Source organism: Aphelocoma coerulescens (genome assembly GCF_041296385.1).
Source record: "Aphelocoma coerulescens isolate FSJ_1873_10779 chromosome Z unlocalized genomic scaffold, UR_Acoe_1.0 ChrZ, whole genome shotgun sequence".
NCBI lineage: Eukaryota > Metazoa > Chordata > Aves > Passeriformes > Corvidae > Aphelocoma > Aphelocoma coerulescens.
In genome coordinates, this window is record NW_027184085.1 from 37,334,328 (window position 1) to 37,352,815 (window position 18,488).

Below are 18,488 nucleotides of genomic sequence, written 5' to 3' on the forward strand. Positions count from 1 at the left end.
TGTGATTTGCAAGGTCTAGAGTGGGTCTCTGAGAAAGTAAGGCTAAGCAGAAAAATGAGGCAGTATTTAAGCAATCAAAAATGAAGGAACAGACAAGAAGCCTCAGTTGAATGAAGAACTATATAAGGAGATATATTCCATATACAGCAGGGAAAGGCACAGCCAAAGTCATACGCTGACAGCTTGACTTTAACAGGAAAAGGAAAGAAGGATTACCTGGACATTATGAACCTTGTCAACAGGTTGACATTATTGACACTAGGAAATGGAGGGGAAGTGCAAAAAGAGAGAGAGAACAACAAGAAGATGAAGAGAGCCATTTCAGTGTGTTTGATTTAATAAGCCAAAATACCCAGGGACCTGTACTACGGAACACAAGCATTTCATCACAGAGATAATTACTCTCCAACCCACCTGGTTGGTTTTTTTTTTTTTTTTTTTTTGAGAAGGAAGAGAAAAATCAGCTGCCATTTTTCCCATTCTTTAACCTAAGTTTTTAAACCTTAAGTTTTTAATATAATATCTGTTACAGGGGACCAGCAAGAACCAAATAGACTCCCTATATCACCTTCCCATAGAAAAGGCATTAATCTCTCCTTTTCTTAAAGGTAAGTTCAGGAGCATTGACACACACTATTAAATAATTTCTGATCTCTACAGGAAATTCAATCTAGGAAAATACAAACAAAATGTGAAAATACAGGACTTCCTTACAAATTATTCATTTTGGTCAGTTAATTCTACCAAATTATTTCTTCTTGGCTGTGTCCTCTATTCAATCTCACTTCAGTGAGATTGAATAGAGTCAGTGCACTGAAGATGCTCATATAGGTGAAGGTGTCTCAAGGCACAAGAAAACTATGGTGAGGTGCCAAAAGCCCTTTCAAGACAAAAAAGTGCATGAAGTCCCTGCAAAGTGTTCTGTATCTCACAGGAGTCACTTTTCTATCACACAGGATCAAAACGATGATTTGCAGTTCAGAGATATAAGCTGTGCTGCATGGTGTTATTGATTTTCTAGTTGCCTTTTATTGTTACTTCAGCTCCACCTCTACTGTTCAGCTAGTGTCCAAACATGCCTGACCATAAAGAATGCAGAAATTTTTATGCAAAGCTGAAAGAAAAATGAAAGGAGGGTAAAAGTGAAAAGATTATACTTACATTTTAAACTGGCAACTCTCCTTTTAGCTTGTCCCTTTTAAATAGACAACTTAGTGTAAGGATACCTGTATTTTTCATAAATTTTTTCCTCCAGGTTTCAGCACCAAATCCACCAGTATATTAAGTTACTTATCATCTACATTGTTTCTTTTTTACTGAAACACATATTCAAAATATGAATTACAATGTCAATCACAACACAAAGCAAACAGGCAGTTAAAAAGGAAAGGCAAGATTATGGTCTTTAGGACAAAGAATTTTCAGATTTTGTTCTTTAATCAGGCAACATGAGAATGTGGAAAAAAACTAATTCATCATTAATAAGCTTTAGCCAACAGTAAAGCAGTTCAGCTGCAGTTTAGTATATATTGGATAAAGTCCTGTATAAACCAGCTTTCGGAGTATTTTCATTTAAAATAACAAGAAAGAACAACAAAGCTCATGAATTGGTAGAAATATGGCAGCATTACACATAGGTATGTGCCTTTTCTTTACCAGAGACAAAGAAACCAAGATTAAGCAAGTACCAAGTTTCAGAAACACATATCAAAATCCATCAAGACAATTAATTTCTTAATTTTTAATGAGAACTCACAACACTCTAGTAATCTTCTAGTGGCACTCTCTATTCCTGTTTCTTTTTCAGCCCTAGAAGGAGCTAAGAGCACATCCTTAAGAACTATTAATGTAAAAAAACAAGAACAAAACCAACCAACCAAACTCCAACAAACAAACAGAAAACAAATACATTACAGCAACTTTAATCAAACACATGCAATTACAACAGAGATAGCTTTAACCCATAGGCTTAGCTTACTCAGAAAGTCTTCTCATGTGCGACTCTCACCAAGAGTACCCCTTGTAACTGTACAATTAGACCCTCAAGCATGAGTTCAGGAATACAAGCCCTAATGAGCAGTTTCTAAAATGTGTCAACAGAACATGGAAAAGAATTCCTCCTAACCTGCGTCTCCTTCCTTATCTCATCTTACTATTTTGAACGCTATAGTATCAATCCAGCAGCTCGAGGCTCTTGCTTGTTACGCTTCTGACATCCCTCCCAGGATAAATATAAATTCACTAAATCTCCTGCCTTCTGTCTACATAATCCCTTAACCTCTCCCTTTCCACAGCTATGATTTTCTGCCTTCTTTTCATCTCTGGCTTCTCCACTGCTTTCATTCTCATGCTGCCTTCCCTTTCCCACTTATTTTTTTAACTCATTGGCATTCAGCATACCTTCACAGTGAGACTTGTGGTCACTACTCTTTTACTTCACAGCCTGCTTCAGCATGTTGTTTTGGTTTTTACACTTTATTGAGGGATGGGAATTTTAAATAGAGTTCTCTGGTTAGCAGATTTCTATTAAATTTAGCATTTGCCTGCAAGACACAGACCAAGCAGAAAATATTAAACAAGTAGGCAACTTTCCAATGATCAATGTGCTACAAAAAGAACTAGACAGAACAGTGTATGTCACATTTGAAAGAAAATTAGAAAAAAAAAGAGTCAAGCAAGTAAATTATTAGCCGAAGTACAGGCAGCAGTATTCAAACTGCACAGAAGCTGCTCCCAAAATTAGATTAGTAAAGCACAAGACCATTCTACACTGTTGAACCATCAGCAGAAAGAAGTGAGCTTTCTCAGATCTTGTCACCTTCATTTTAAATTCTGCAAAAGAAGTGAAAAGGTCTAAGAACAGACCATGAATAAATCAAAGCTTTGCTCTGCTATATTTTCTTCCTGATTCCTAAACCAGTTTATAAAACTAATATCTTTTCCTTGCTCAAAATCTGGACACACATAGAAATTCAAGTTTTTTCATTTAAGCAACAATCAAATAACTAATTAGATACAATTAAAAGAAAAATACAGTATTGTAGCCAATTGATAGTTTTGGAAATACCAAAACAGATATTTTTATGGGAAAGCTCATACAAAGCAAAACTTGTGTCATTAAAAAGGTCCTGTTACAACACAATTTTACATATGGATTGAGATACAAGAAGACCCAGTCATGAAGTATTTCTACAAATAAACACACAGACAGCAAAGTTCACTACCATTTTCAATAATAAGCTCCAAGTGAGAGAAAAGCTTCAGTCATGCCAACCTTATCTCCAGCTGTGCACAGCTGGACCTGATCATCTCAAGGAGTAAAGCAAAACTTGAATTAAGGGGTGAGCAAGTGGTATGGGTTAAACCAAGACCTGTTCTGGGCTGTTGTTAGTAAAAGGCTAACTTGGTGCATGAAGTTATTGCTTGAAGTCTGCAAAAATGGAAGTTTTTGCCCATTATGTCATTGACTCAGAAGAGATGTATCTCATTAATACCTCCAGAAAGGAGGTCTTCTTGCTGCTTCTGACTCATTTCCAATAGTTTTGAAGACCTACTTCCCCCCACTGCCCTCTTTCAAACCTTGGTTCTGTGCTTTATCAGGCAGGCTGCACAAGCAGGTCACCTCTTTCTCTTGCAAATGGAAACAGACAGTGGCCACTGGCCCTTCAGGCTGTTTTTCATAACCTCTCAATTTTAGCTGTGCCACAGCAGCTTCACCCTACTGCTGCTATAAGACTGTCTGACTACAGGTCACAGAGAGCCTTCACAAACAAAAAATATGGGAAAATAAACATCACCACAAGAATTTGTTAGGTGTCCCTTGGGCCCCAGCCCTTTCTTGTGTCTGTCACGACTTCATCTATTTTGCAGTCACAAAGTGTCTCAGATGAAGAGGACGATGCACTGAATCTTGACCTTTGAGCTGCAAACCTAGCCTTGAGCAACTTGGTGACCTACATGGCAGCTGCACAACTCAATAACTAGTTGGCTGGAGCCTGAAAATGCATGATTCACTTCTGATTCTCCCCACACTGCTCCATATGCTGCCACTAGATTATTTGCTAAAATATGTAATTTCCAAAACCAGACTTTATTAGCTTGGTGGCTTGATGTAATGCTGCTTTGAAAGAACTCTAATAATAAAAATAAAAATAAGTGTATTTTCTTTGCCTACCTAAACACTGAAATTTACACAAGAAGGAAAAAAATACACACATATGCATATGCAGCTTTTAAATATATCTGCTTCTGCTTACTTTCCCTAAAACTACCTCCCAGTGTTTTAGATGAGTAACACACAATTCTGGTTGCATATTTTGTAGGGCCAAAGGTCTACAGTGTGTCTGAAAATTAGCATGCATCTTTGCCCAGAAGTGGTGCCAGGGTCCTGTGGTACTAGTCTATGTGTGCAAGCCAACTGCTGGAAAGATATACTTTAAAAAGTAGGATTTGGTAGAACTTGGTGTGCTAAACTGCAGCAAATCACATCTACACACCTCACTAGCCAGGCTAGCTACATATCTCCCCTCCCTTTCCCCTGAAAATGCACAGCTAGAATTTCAGTTGTCAGATTCCTTACTGCATCCTGTGTCCCTAGAAGACTCTGATGACATTTCTCAGTGTTGTAGAATTAGGCTTTCTTATCCTCTTAATGACCAAAACACAGCTGTCCAACATGTTCCAGCTGGCAAACCCTGGCGTTTCTACTGTTAACCCAGCAGCACATCATCTGGGCTATTTTGTCCCAGTGAGCATGCATCAATATGCATATACAGAACTAATAGGCAAGTGGGGGTTTCTTTCATAAAAAAAAAAATTTAGTATCACTAAAGCTCCTAGCAAGTTTTGTCTACATTAAGAAGTTCAAATACAGGCCTGACAGAGAAACTGAAGACAAAAAGTTGAGTGGTTTGGGATTCATTAGTCTAGTGTCTTAAAAGCTATGCACACACAGGAGCATAAATAAATTATACAACTATACTATATGTCCTCTGCATATACAGTGATAGGTAAGGGGTAGCTGTCTTATTAAGCAGTTCAAAGTTTGTGGCAAAGGAAAGAGTGACAAGCAAGTCAGAATGACAGAATAACATTAATTGCATGTTTCTGGCAAAGTGACCAAGAGCAAAGTAATTCCTCATACTAGGTTCTGTATTTACATATTTAGAATTTCGGTACCTAAAATCCCTCGGGGGTAAAAAACAGCCTGAGTTATTCTCACCTTTTAAATATTTTTGTCAGTGTGCAGACTCAGGAAAACAACTTCTAATTGATATTATAACAGAATTCAATCTTCAGAACTATCCTTAGAACTCTAGTAGTTAAAACATTTTCAACAGTGACTTTTCTCCTGCATGCAGAATGAGCCACAACAATGTAATACCATATAACTGGTTCTGAGCTCATTGCCTCACCTTGACCAACACCTAAAGTAACTCTTTTTTTCTGCCCTTTAGGCACTGAAGGGCATACTCTTAGTACATGTAAATCTGTTGAATACTACAAATCCAAAGAGCTGTAATAACACCATTTCAGATTCTGACCTTAAATTTATGATTGTTTAAAGAGACTAATTTTTAAAGGTTCCAAATAAGTTATGCAAAGCTTGCATTAAACTCCAAGAAAAGACTCTGAAGGCCATGCTGCTTCTTACCCAATAAATCTTATAACCACACTCTTCATTAATAAGAGCATTATAATGATACAGATACAAAATCTTTTCTGCTGTGTAACTTCCTGTTACTTCCAGGCTACATGCTGTTTGAGAGTAACTAGTATGCAACCACAGACTGGGAGAGGAGTGTGGGGAGAGCAGCCCTGCAGCAAGGGATCTGGGGGTGCTGGTGGGCAGCAGCTCAGTGTGAGCCAGCAGTGTGTGCCCGGGCAGCCAGGAGGGCAAACCCCATCCCGGCTGCATCAGACACGGCAGCACCAGCTGGGATCGGGATCATCCTGCTGGATGCAGCCGTGGTGCGGCCTCACCCTGAGTCCTGTGTGCTGTGCAGGGCCCCACAGTTTGAGAAGGACAGGAAGGTCCTTGAATGGTGCAGAGAAGGACGGCAGAGCTGGTGGAAGGGCTGGAAGGCAGATGCTGTGAGGAGCAGCTGAGGGCTCTGGGTTTGTCTAGTTTGGAGAGAAGGAGGCTGAGCTGAAATGGTGACCTCATTGCTCTGTACAGCTTCCTTAGGGGGGATGTGGAGGGGGATGTACTGATCTCTTCTCCCTGGGATTTAGCGACAGGAGATGTGGGAACGGCTCAAAGCTGTATCAGGGGAGGTTCACACTGGACGTTAGGGAATACTTCTTTACCAAGAGGATGGTCAAACACTAGAATTTCACAGAACGGATGCCTGAAACCTGCCAATGCCTTAAAAAGAAACACTTGGGCAATACCCTCAGTAACAGTCTTTATGTTTTGGTCAGCCCTGGTGCAGTCAGGCAGTCGGACTAGGTGATTGTTTTAGGTCCCTTTTAACTGGAACTCTCCTACTCTATTCTTGTGTTAAATAGCTCTGTTGGAACTAACAAAAACCATAATTTGGTCCAAGCAAAAATGGAACTTGCATTTCATGGCACTTGGTTTTTTAGCCATAATGGTTCTTGTATAAGGTTACCAACTTGATTTTAAGCTGTAGTTCTTTCATGTTGCCAGAGAGACAGAAAGACCAACTGTGAGTGACAAACAACTTCCTAAAAGACCACTCACATATTTTGATCTGGATGCCAAGTTCATCTCTGTGATTCTATGAATGCCATGTAAATTTCAGAAGGTTACTTGATTTTAATGTTCGCAGTTAAATCTGTAAGAATCTGTAAGAATCTGTATTCCAGAATGCAGCAGAGTTATGGTTCTTGTTAGGACACCTGAAATACCCCTGCTTTCACACATTACAAATATTGCTGCCCCACCAGAAAATCACAGACTCCTTACTTTGCATCCTTATTACTTGAAGGAATAAAAAGAGGGACTAAGTAATTAGGAAGAGGGACTACAGCGAAGTTGTTTTTTTCCCAACCACACAGCAACTACTGTCACTGAAAAGCCTGCTCCAAGTTATTTTTTGTCTTAAATGAAGAGGAAGAGGGAGTCGCGTTTCATTTTGAACTATGCCCGCTATCTCGGTAACGGCAGTTCCCGACACCGCACGCCGCGGGCCTTGCTTCCAAGGCAGGGCTTTCCCGGCATGGGAGAGCGAGTCCTCCCGCACACTGGCTCCGCAGCCAGCGGTGCCCTCCGGGGCGCCCCGTTACCGCCTCGCGGGACGGGCGAGTCGCCGCCGGGATGTCCCCCCTGGTCCGGGCCACCGCAGCCCAGAGCGCTCCTCCCGCCCGCGGGGACGCTGTGCCGGAGGTGCCGGAGCCCGACGGATCCCGCGGCTCCAGCAGCGGCCGGGCGGGCTCCACGCCGTGCAGTGCAACGCCGTGGCGCAGCACGGGAGGCGGCGGAGCAGCCGCGGCTGCCGCGCCGCAGGTGCGCGGAGCCCCCGCCGAGAACGGGGCGTGCGGGGAGCAGAGCTCTCGCTGCGGCCGCGCCGAGCCCAGCCCAGCCCAGCCCAGCCCAGCCGAGCCGCCGCCCGGGCCCTGCGACCCGCGAGCCGCTCCCCGAGCCGCCCCGCCGCCGCCGCCCCTTCCCGCGCCGGCACCTGGATGTGGCAGGAGATCTCGGAGTCGTCCAGCAGCCGCACGGTGCATTTCATCTCCGCGCTCAGCGACCTGATGCTGGAGCTCCGGAACCGGATCATCCCGGCAGCCCGCCCGCCGCTGCCGCCCCGCAGGCAGCTGCAGGGGGCCAGCCTGCAGCGGCGCCCGGCCGACCACGGCACGGCACGGCGCGGCACGGCACAGCGCTGCACGGCGCGGCACGGCGCGGCGGCAGCGCCTCCCCTCAGCCCCGCGGCGCCCCGCCGCCGCCCGCCATCCGCCCGCCCGCCGCGGCTCGGGCCGCCGCTGCGTCAGGATGCGCTCCGCTGGCCGGCCTCAGCATCCTCCTGCGCCCGCCCCCGGCATGGCATGGCACGGCACGGCACGGCACGGCGCGGCCCGCGGGGGCACCTCTCCGCCCTCACCTGCTCCTCCCGCTTCTCCGCCCCACCGGTCCCGGCTGGACTCCCTGCGGGGCTCCGTTTCGTCGGGCTGGCTGCGCCGAGGGGGAAATGGTCAGCGCCTGGTTTTGAGTGCACCTCAGCGACTGGTACTCGCGTGGGGATGCCCGATGCCCTGCAAACGGGGGACATCCCCCAGGCTGCCGGCGGGGAGTGGAGTCCCCACGCTGCCTGCCAGCCCATAGCGTGAGTCTCCGGAGTATCCCAACACAGCCCGAAGCAGGAGGAGAACCCTGTGGAATACATACATATAGATATATAAAGAAACCTTACCAAAGATGAGTGTACCCTAACGAAAAAGCAAAAAACTGAATGCAAGTTAATTTAGGAGTGCAAGCCTTGGAAACTTGTTTCCTCGGGGAAAAAAATGACCCATTAGGGAGCAGCAGTCACGCCCCATTTGGTGTCTAAGTGGGAAAGAAAATAAAGCATCCAGTGGTTTCACTATTATGTCCTCCATCACAAGAGTGTGTATACATTTGTGTAAAGCCTTGCTTGCAGAAAGCAAGCACCAGAGTTAACCAGCCTTGAAACAGGGATCAACACTGTGTTAAAAAACGAGCACTTTCCTTTGAAACAGGAAATGAAAAACAGCCAGGGCAAACTGGGATGTGGCTGGAAGTTTGGAAAGAGAAAAGAAGTACTAGCAGTCACACAGAAGGTGCACTCCAGTTATTTTGCCCAGCTGTCTGTGATGTCCATGTTTTGAAAGTAGTTCTGTGTGAATGTGTCATTCTTTTAAAAATCCAGTGTAAAAGCCTAAGTGCCGCTTCTGCTGTAAGCTCTTCCTTTGGTTTCTGCTGGACTGCTAACAGCAGGAAATACAGGCAACCACAAACAAATGAGAAATATATAATGCTCGCTACCATCAGCTAATAAATATGCAAAGCCCTTTAATGTGGAACATAAAAGAAAAGCTATAAATATATGCTTCTCAGAAATGATAAATGCTTTCAACTGCATAGTGAATAGTGAAGCAAACCAGTGAGTATTTAAAACAGATTATTCACCTCATCAGTCACAGCCAGCCCACAAGTTATGGAAGAAGGTCCTTATCAGCTGTGATGCCAGTTGTGGACATCCACTCATTAATAATAACATAACACTTTTTGTCTTACAGTCCTGCAACATGGGAATTCAATAGCAGGATTTAAGCCCACATGCAGGTTGACTCTCAGGTGACACAGATTTTCCTGCTTCTCTTAGAGAAGGAATCTTTTCTTTCTAAGCCAAGTATTTTAGATTTCCTTCTGTCTCTGCAGCAAATATTTCTCCATCCAAAAGGGGAATGCAAGAGGGACCTGAGACAATGATGAAGACTTAGGGAGCAGGTCATAGCCTATCACTGTCTGAAGGGGTTTTTTGCTTTACCTTCAGGATCACATGGAGAGGGATAAGTTTTCCAGGAGTTCTCAGAGTTACAGCAACGGTGATGACTACAACATGAAATCTGCATCTCCAAACCACTGCACAGCAAGTGTGAACTGGTGTGTACCAACAGCAGCACAGCTTCCTGAGCACAGAGCTCAGCAAAATTTTACTTGCCTGTTGTAAAAACAGGTCACTCTTGTCTTTTGGTAATTTTTGCCGCTTTAATACCTCATACCATGTTGACCTGAGGTGCCTGAGAACTCTGTGAGACCAGTAACCCATTTCTATGTTTCAGCTACTGCAGTAATAGTTTTTACTGCACAGAATGTGGCAGACATCTAACAGGAAGACACCAGATAAATGAAACAATCTAAACCAAATAAGGCACCCAAAGGGAAGAAACAAAAAACAACAAAGAACAACCAAAAAACCCCAACCAAGCAATGGAAGCAAACACTGCCCAATTGCAACTTCACAATGTAAATCCATCAGATGCATTTTGCATCACATATTAGAACTGCCATCACTTCCTTATTCAAAAAGCATTCTAGACTTTTTTTTCCATCCTTACAAATAGAAGGTTCTTAAAGGTTTCTTAGCATTGTAAATTATGCAGGAAAAAAACCCACAAACTTACTTCAATACATATCAAAGTGCACTCTTTTTTGCCATATCTTGGAGGCCAAACAGTCCTTATGAAGCTAGCATTTGGAAAGATCACCTGAAAAGTCAGGTGCTTGAGGAACTGGTATTAAATAGTACGGCAAATATAAGAAAACACAAAGCAACACACAGATAAATTTAATTCAGTTATCAGAAAACGCTGAGCTGATAGAGTATATAAAAAAATACGCTGCTTGAACTTGCAGAATATGCTTCTGACTCAGGGGAAGGTTATCAGCTACTTCTGTTGCTGCCAAGACCACAGTATGTTATTGAGGGGTCTATCAAAGCACTCACCTGGGTTCATACTGCAGTCCTTGGAAGGTCTGACTGGAGATCTCAATACCAGGTAATGACTGACAGCTGCAAGAACTGCTTGGGTGGTGTGCAGACACATGCTTGAAATTCATTTTAGATTCATCAATATAGTGCAATAGCCACGTTCCCATTCTTTCTTCGTCTAACTGGTCACTGAATGACTTTGCTTTGGGATACGTACATGTGGATGGCCTAAGGGACAGTAGCCTACTTACCTAGGAATTACTGCCAGATACAAAGTTATATTTAGGGACAGCAGGGAGCACTAATGAGCTTAAGTAGTACTTTGATATCTGGATGATTCTGCATGGAGCCAAATTACAGAATATAATAGTCAAGGATTTTCCCTTCAATGGCTGATAATAACAGCAACTTTAGCTCTTTCAATTAATGTTTATAATTTAACCAAATATACAGACATATGATTTGGGTTTGTTTGGGTTTTTTCCAAGTACTCGAAGATTAATCCATAAATACAACTGTTATGGCTGTAAACACTGCCTGCCATGGGTCAGACCTTGAGTTCCAGCATGGGTAGGCCAAATACACAAATCACAGTTCCCAAAGGGGTGCCCTGCATGACACACTAACCTCCTTCCCCCAGACCCATACCTCCCCATTGCCTAGGGTGTGGGTCCCTCATGGGGCTCTCACGGCCAGGTCATTAGCACGCACAGCAATCAGGTATTGCTCAGAGATCACGGAGCCATAAGTAAACAGTGACTTCACTTCAATTTATGAAGTCTGGGACAGTTCAGATTTTACTCAGTTCCCTTCTACAATAGATTAGGAACTTCAACACTAAAATATTTCATCTGAAGACAGATGATCTGGGCATTAGGCTCCTCCAGAACATATCCTAAGGAGTGGGAGGTGGGGGTTGAGCTAGCAATGAATCAGTAGTTCAGGGAGTAGATTCCTGTAGTCAGGAAAGTGTGAGTTTTGCTCACAAAGGCACAAAGTCCACAGGAAAGTTGGCTTCCTAGGTATCCCAGAGATCCTGTTACACAGCAGACAGTTTGAATGACCTCTGAAGGACCTGGTTCACAAGGCAAAAAATTGCTCAAACCAAGGCCACAATTTTTTACCATACGCTTTGTTATCTTCAAGGGGATTATCTTTGAGACATACACTTTATAATTGTAAAATATATCCAGAAACCAATCTGAAATTAGTAGTGACGTAATTGAAGGGCTGGGCATACCGTGAGGCAGGCAAAACATGAAAACAAACAGGAGATTCCACACATATGGGATCTCTTTTGTTTCAATCTTAAGTAGTCATTTTTAAAAAATCACTTTATTTTTAAAAAATTGTCAGTATAAAGCAGGGGGTTTGCATCCTGGAAAAGGTTTCTCACATGTAAATATTACATCGGTAACTTGAAAACTGTATATAAAACATTAATGCAAGTATCTAAAAACCTTAAGAGTATTAAAACATACATAAATTACAAAGAAAGATATTTAAATAGCAAAAGTTCTACTATTCACTGGGGGCAGAGTTGAGTCAGAAAGTGAAACCTGAATTCACACAGGGTTTCTACTTTCTTTTACATTACAAAATCAGTACAAAACCATCTTTTCCGCATGATTGAGAAAGTAACAAGATACAAAAAATACTGCATTATTTGACAGCAGTATAAAAAGACTAAGGATTTTCATGCCTGTATTCCAAAGGGAGCTGTCACTCCCTGAAATCCACTAGAAAATGCAGGGTTATCAGTGATACATTTGGCCACAAGCGTGCCGGTAATAAAGACCTGAAGTGTCATTGAAATCTGCAGGGTTGTATTGCAGCCTGCATGGCACTGATGGTCCTGTTGGCCTCCACATTCCTTGGGTGCACTTGTGCACCCCAACCACGGCTCACACAGGGAGAAGAGGTAAGTCAGAAGTAGGTATTTTCTCCCACTGCTTAAGTTCAGCAATCTCTATGAAGATTCAGAACAAAGTATGGGAAGAACATTACAGAACTCCCCTTCAGCAGAGAAAGACAGGTTGAATTTACTGTACAAACTTCTCAGCAAATTTCCTGCAGATGTCATCTGGAAGCTCAAATTCCAATCAGGATTTGTCTGAGTTAAACTGGATTACACAATACCACATCTGAAATTTGCTGATGGGAGCAAACTTTACACTGATTTTAATCTATACCGTACAACTACCACAAAGGCAAATGTCATCTTGCAGCCTTTGGTTTGGCGTGTACAAAGTCAGTGAGATGATTACTGCAATTCACCAGTTCCTGCCACTTGCCAAGATTTTCTTATTAGTAGGATCAAAATGTTTCTTTGGTACACTCTTCTCTTTTCAGGGAATATATAGCCAGTTATTCTAACCTAGTTCTAATCTAGTGATTCTAATATCATTCTCTGGAAAACTACAGCAGGCAGTGTACTCTCTCAGTTTCCCATGCTGAATCTACAAGAATTGTCTCTTCTCTGAGGACCAAGTTTGTTCCCAAAAACTTCTTTCACTCTGGGTTCTCTCTAGCTGCTTTCACACAATCCATGCAGTACTCTTACAGGCTTGTTAACAGCCCCAGGGAAACCCTGCAGCTACCACTGCTGGAAGATTTACAGGTTTTGCATGTCACACAACCAGGGATTTTAGATGTATACATTTAGTTCAGTACCTAGGAGAACCTGATTGTCTCATGCTGAATGCAGAGTGGCTGCCACATCCATATATCTCTTCAGCCTACAATGAATTAAAAAAAAAAATTACCACACCAATGATTTGGTAATGTAAAACAAAGGTACTCTGTCTCCTGTTCAAGCCGCAAATCAGAGCTCTGTTCTCCTAACTGTATTTGTGCATAGACAAAGAATATAGCAATCTGACCAACAAAAAAGTTCATTCTTTAAGTAGGTAGAGATATATTTACAGGCAGTGTTGATAATTGGAGAAAAGAGATATTGCCTACCTATATCTTGAAGAGTTCTTCCTGTTATAGAATTTGCCTAAATAAATGTTTAGTAAGACTCCAATTCAAACACAGTCTAATGTTACAACAAACAACCACGTTTTTTCAACATTATTATTGCAGATAGGATTAAATTTGATCATTACTGTACAAACAGCAGTCATCATAAAATACATAAAAACTACATTAGCATCAGTTACCTGGTGGCCAGTCCAGCAAAATATTCAGAGCCAGGCTTTGAAGAGCTCTCAGTATTCCAAAAGCCCTGCTGAAGGAGTGAGCCGAGAAATAGTCACCACCACACACCTTGGTGAGAATTCTCTTGCCATTTCCATGGCTGCTGCACATGCACTTTGAAAGAGCTCCAAGCGCGTGGACCAGTTTTGGCTGGGTTTATAGTTCCTTTTCTTCTTTTGGGGTTATTCTGACTGTTAATACCCCTGTCATGTGATTTGAATTTTACATCATTTGTCTGCAGTGGTAGTTGTCTAACTTCAAATGTGTTTAAAGCACTTTTCCAGCCAGGAATGATCCTTGAAATTGAGGTCTATATGAGGAATCATATTTTATACCATGTCTAATTTGCATGAATCAAGGTAAAGTCCAGCAAAATAAAACTTCTGCTTTGCACAATTATGTAAGTTTCCTAGTCCATTTTGTGAATAAGTATTACAGGAAAAACGTGTGTGATATACAACATGTATTTCAAGTTTCTTCATCTTGTCAGCGTCTAATCTGTATCCAAAGTCTGTTATTAAAGTAATTAGCACTGTGATTTTTAAATAATAATAATACGCAACAGTATTCAGTTTCTGATACAGCTCTCTTTATAGCTTCTGGGTTTTGTCATTAATTCTTTTCCAAATTACTGTAAGGACTGTTGCTTTTTATTGGTCTGGCTCTTTTAATTATGTAAAAGCTAGTATGGACAGGATTTGAAGTTGCAATTATCTTTGTTGTTGAACTTCCTTGCACATGAGAGGCTCTGTGGTGTAAGAGCTAAGTATGCTTGTAAGTGATTGCAAAATGGAGGCTTGGCTACCAGGGAAGAGATGTGGACTAGCTACATGGAAAAAATATACCAGAGACGCTGACAAAGCATAGTTCAAAAGCCTTCAATAGTAACTGCTCAGAAAGAGTAATCTTATTACTTCCTTGTAGAAGCAGCATTTTAAGATACATTTTCTCCCTGCCACTTTCCAGAGCTAGCGAGTGGCTCCATCTTACTAATGCTTTGAGTGCTTCCAAAATTATTGGTTCTACATCAGTGCATACTGTTCGCATTGTAAGTGATGTTGAAATATAGACTGCATAACTTTTACATCGTGGGTCTTATGAGACAGATACAAGATGAGAAGATAAAACAATAAATCTGTTGCAAAACCTGTACTTCCAGTGGAGGCCAGAATCTTTTAAAGTAACAAACAGAATACTCCTGGAGAAGCAACTTTTATTCTAACATGGACTGGAATAGAAACAGTATACCTCTCTTAGATGTTCTCTTCAGCTATGCCTGATTTCTTTTTGGAGACTAAACAAAAGAAAAGAGTCTTTCTGTAACTCTGTGGTCTTCTTTATCTTCAGTCTGTCCCTGCAGTAACACTCAAATTACTCCAGACTGCACGTGACTGTGTCCTGCAAGCAGTAGCTGTGTACTACTTCTGCCAGCAGCCTTCCACACCCAGGCAGAAAAATCCATGAGTTTTCCTGACTGTGCTCCAAGTGTCAGACGTTACCCCTTGCCTCTCACTGTCACTTTTGAATCACTCCTGCAGCTCTGCTTGTTACTCTGGATTGAAACTACTGTAATGTTCACATTTTTTTACACTCTCAACCTGGCAGATAAAAAAAATGTTATTTTGTGAACTCAAGGTTTCAGACAATTTTCCTTTGTTGAGAAGTTCTCTGGATTATTTAGGTTAATCCACTGATTTTGATCACATCTCATGATGAAATTTTTATGTGGTAAAACATAGTTTGATTTCTTATACACAATTAAACTTGGTAAGACTCTTGTGCAAACCTGGAGTTGGTATTGAAAGATTTAACTAGGATTACATTGATAGAATAAAGTCCATAGAATGAAGAAGTTTTCAAAACCTAAGTAACAACCATGTAAAAACCCAACTAATTTTCCGTTTCTTACCTACGTTAATTTTACTGAAAGTCAATCAGCTAGCCATTAGTATAAGCATATCATAGTATTTCCTTTGCTGTTGTTAGGAAAATTTAAATCATTTAACAATAACTTCTGTGTTTAGAGCTATGTGTATTTAAACTTTAGATAATTTTTTTCTTAGGCTTCCCTGTATGGAAATTTGTGAACTAGAACATGTTCAGGTTGTAGTATGGTATGAAGTATTGCATTCCTCTTTTGCCTGTAACTAGGCTCAGATGCTTTTGTCATTCCTTCAGCTCGGCAATCAAACTGAGAACATACTTGTGTCACTTACAAGCAACAAAGAAAAGCCACTCTCATTCCCTCTTGCCTATTTTTTTTGTTTGTTTGTGTTCGTACTGCAAACTGGAAAAATAAGAAAAGTTATTTACAACACCCCTTTTTTATTTCATGAACACCATACCCTAAAGCTCTGAGCATCAGTATAAAAAAAATGGGATGAGGTAATATATCCGAATACTTAATGTGATTTTTAAAACATTTAACAGCTTTAATTTGATTTACTGATCCCAAATGTCTCAACGTTTGACTCATTTATCAAATTGATTATTTTTTTTCTCAGTACTGACAAATCCTGTTGGGTGCAGAAAGCCCTTAGGCACTAAATTCTCCTCAAAAAGGACTTCAGACAATGTATTGACTGATTTTGCATAGCATAAAACAAATTCTGAAAACTGTTGGTAACGTTTCAATCAACACAGCTGCAATTAGATGATTATTCACTTCACAATGAGGACTAAGTGTGACCAACAGAACACTGCAGTACAGCTTATTTCAGCTACTCTCCTCAGAGTGAACACATTGTATTAACACTCTCTGCCTTGTATTTACTATCAATGCATATTCAGGATTTGATTTGAACCCCTAAATGACTCCACAAATCTGGGGCTTGAATGCTTGAAAAAGAGTCTTACTCCCCTTAAGATTCAGGAAGCTGCGATTACTCGATGTATCTGAGCCCTCTCTTTTATTAGAAGCAGATGTCCATGATGATGGATATTCCTGGTAAGCTTTAAGAGGCCTGTGCAGTTTTACAGTAGTTCACCATTACATTGTCATAAGATTCCATTAGGAATTACCATGGGAATGGTTTTTTCTACTTTGAATTTGGCAATATTCTGAATACAACAGACGTTTCCTAGTATCCGTGGGAAGGAGATAGATAAAGTAAAGGCAAACAGAAATAACTCCAGGAAAGTGAAATTCTCTCATTCATATTTCATGTTACCCTTCTCTAAAATTAGGCAGCTAATTTAAGTAGAAAATGAAGCTTTACTGAATTCCATAAATTCAATATTAGTCAATTAGTCAGACCAGAAAGGCTCAGAAAGACACTGAAAATACTCCTAATAGCCATAAAATATACCAAAAGCCATTTTTAAAAGTATTTAAAGATACAGTGTCTGGAAAATTCTTTAGGGGCTGAGAAGTACTTGATGGGTTTTCTGGTAGATATTCTTGAGGGTTTTGGGTTTTAATTCTAGAATGTTCATCCTTCGTCATTATATTTTAATTTAACCTATTAATAAATATAATAAATAAAACATCAGATGTTTACATTCCATTGTCTCCTTTTTCAGCTATATGAATGTACCCTGGAATTCATGAAACCATAGAAAATTTTTTTATGTAACCACATCAGAGATTCAGAATCAAATTCTACATTCTGACAACATCAGAAATTAAAATAAATTTAAATTATAGGAAGAAGGTAGCCATGCCACCTCCAGAAAATGATCTTCAAAGAAGAAGCATCAGGATAAATTTCCTAAGATGTACATACATCATTAAATGATGAAGACTAATAAGAAACTCTTCCATATTATTAAAGAAATAATAAGTGTAAAAATATTTAATAGTCCTGTGACTAGAATAGACTGAAAGGGAAATCCTCACTCAACTCACATGAAAAGGATCCACATATTTTATTGGATCCACAACTTAATTAAGGACATCTTAAGTGCTTAACTGAATCATACGCCATCTGATGCTGTTAAGTCAACCATTTGGCTGAGTTTTATCCAGTCATCTCTCCAGTTGACTACTAACATGAATTATATCTGCACAAATCATATGAGCCACACAAGCAGGAAGTCTGAATGTAATTGCCTTCTTCACATTGCCTATAGGCTCTTGTGTTTGTACAATTTAATCAGCTTTCTCCAGATCTTTTTCTCCTCCCTGGAGCAGCATCTGCAGAGCGGACTGCTGCCGGTACAGTGCATGCAAACTCTGCCAGTGCATGCTCATGTTTTGTTATCCTGGGTTTGAGTAAAAGAGAACTCCTGGCAAGACTTCCTGCACAAACAAGGACATAAAACAGCTATTAGATAACATCACACCAGTCTAACATGGCTCTTCTTCAAAATGTGAGGATATGAATTATGAAAAAAGAAGGTACCAAATAGAGAAGCTTGTTTAAGCTGGTCACAACAAAAGCCGTTGGGTGTGCACTGTAGGCAGGGTAGTCAGTTGCTCTTCAAGTTGGCAAAATCTCGGGAATTGTTGTGGCAGAGCAATTAAAAGTCCTAATTCTGGGAATGGGATTAGCAACTCTGATGTGTCCAGGGTCAAAGTGACCACTAGTATTTTTGAGCCTGTTCATATGGATCTCCCAAGAACTCTCATCCAAATGAAGTATTTTTTCCCTGTCTCACAATTAGTAAGCCAACAAAGGGAAAAGATGCATGCAAATTCAATTACTTTAGCACAATAATACAGCTATTACAGCAAAATATCTGTCCAGTCACAGGGCACCTTAAAGAAATCACTGTAGTCTGTTAGTAATCTGAGAACTGGCCTGTTTCAGTAATAGCCTAATAACTTTGAAGGTTCTGGGCTTTGTTAAGAATTTCTTAATAGGTATATGAAATACAGGCAGTTCCAGATGGCAATTAAATGGTAAGAGACAGACAACAATTTAAATA

The 18,488-nt window shown here is 41.0% G+C and overlaps 1 protein-coding gene across 1 annotated transcript in view; it reads right to left on the reverse strand.

Annotated features, from left to right (window-relative positions):
• Positions 1-7,742, reverse strand: part of FRMD3 (FERM domain containing 3) — a 135,881-nt gene extending 128,139 nt beyond the window's left edge. Inside the window, exon 1 of the mRNA XM_069001917.1 lies at positions 7,644-7,742. Within this exon, the coding sequence (XP_068858018.1) occupies positions 7,644-7,742 (99 nt within the window). The remainder of the gene's footprint in view (positions 1-7,643) is intronic.
• Between the last annotated feature and the right edge of the window lie 10,746 nt (positions 7,743-18,488).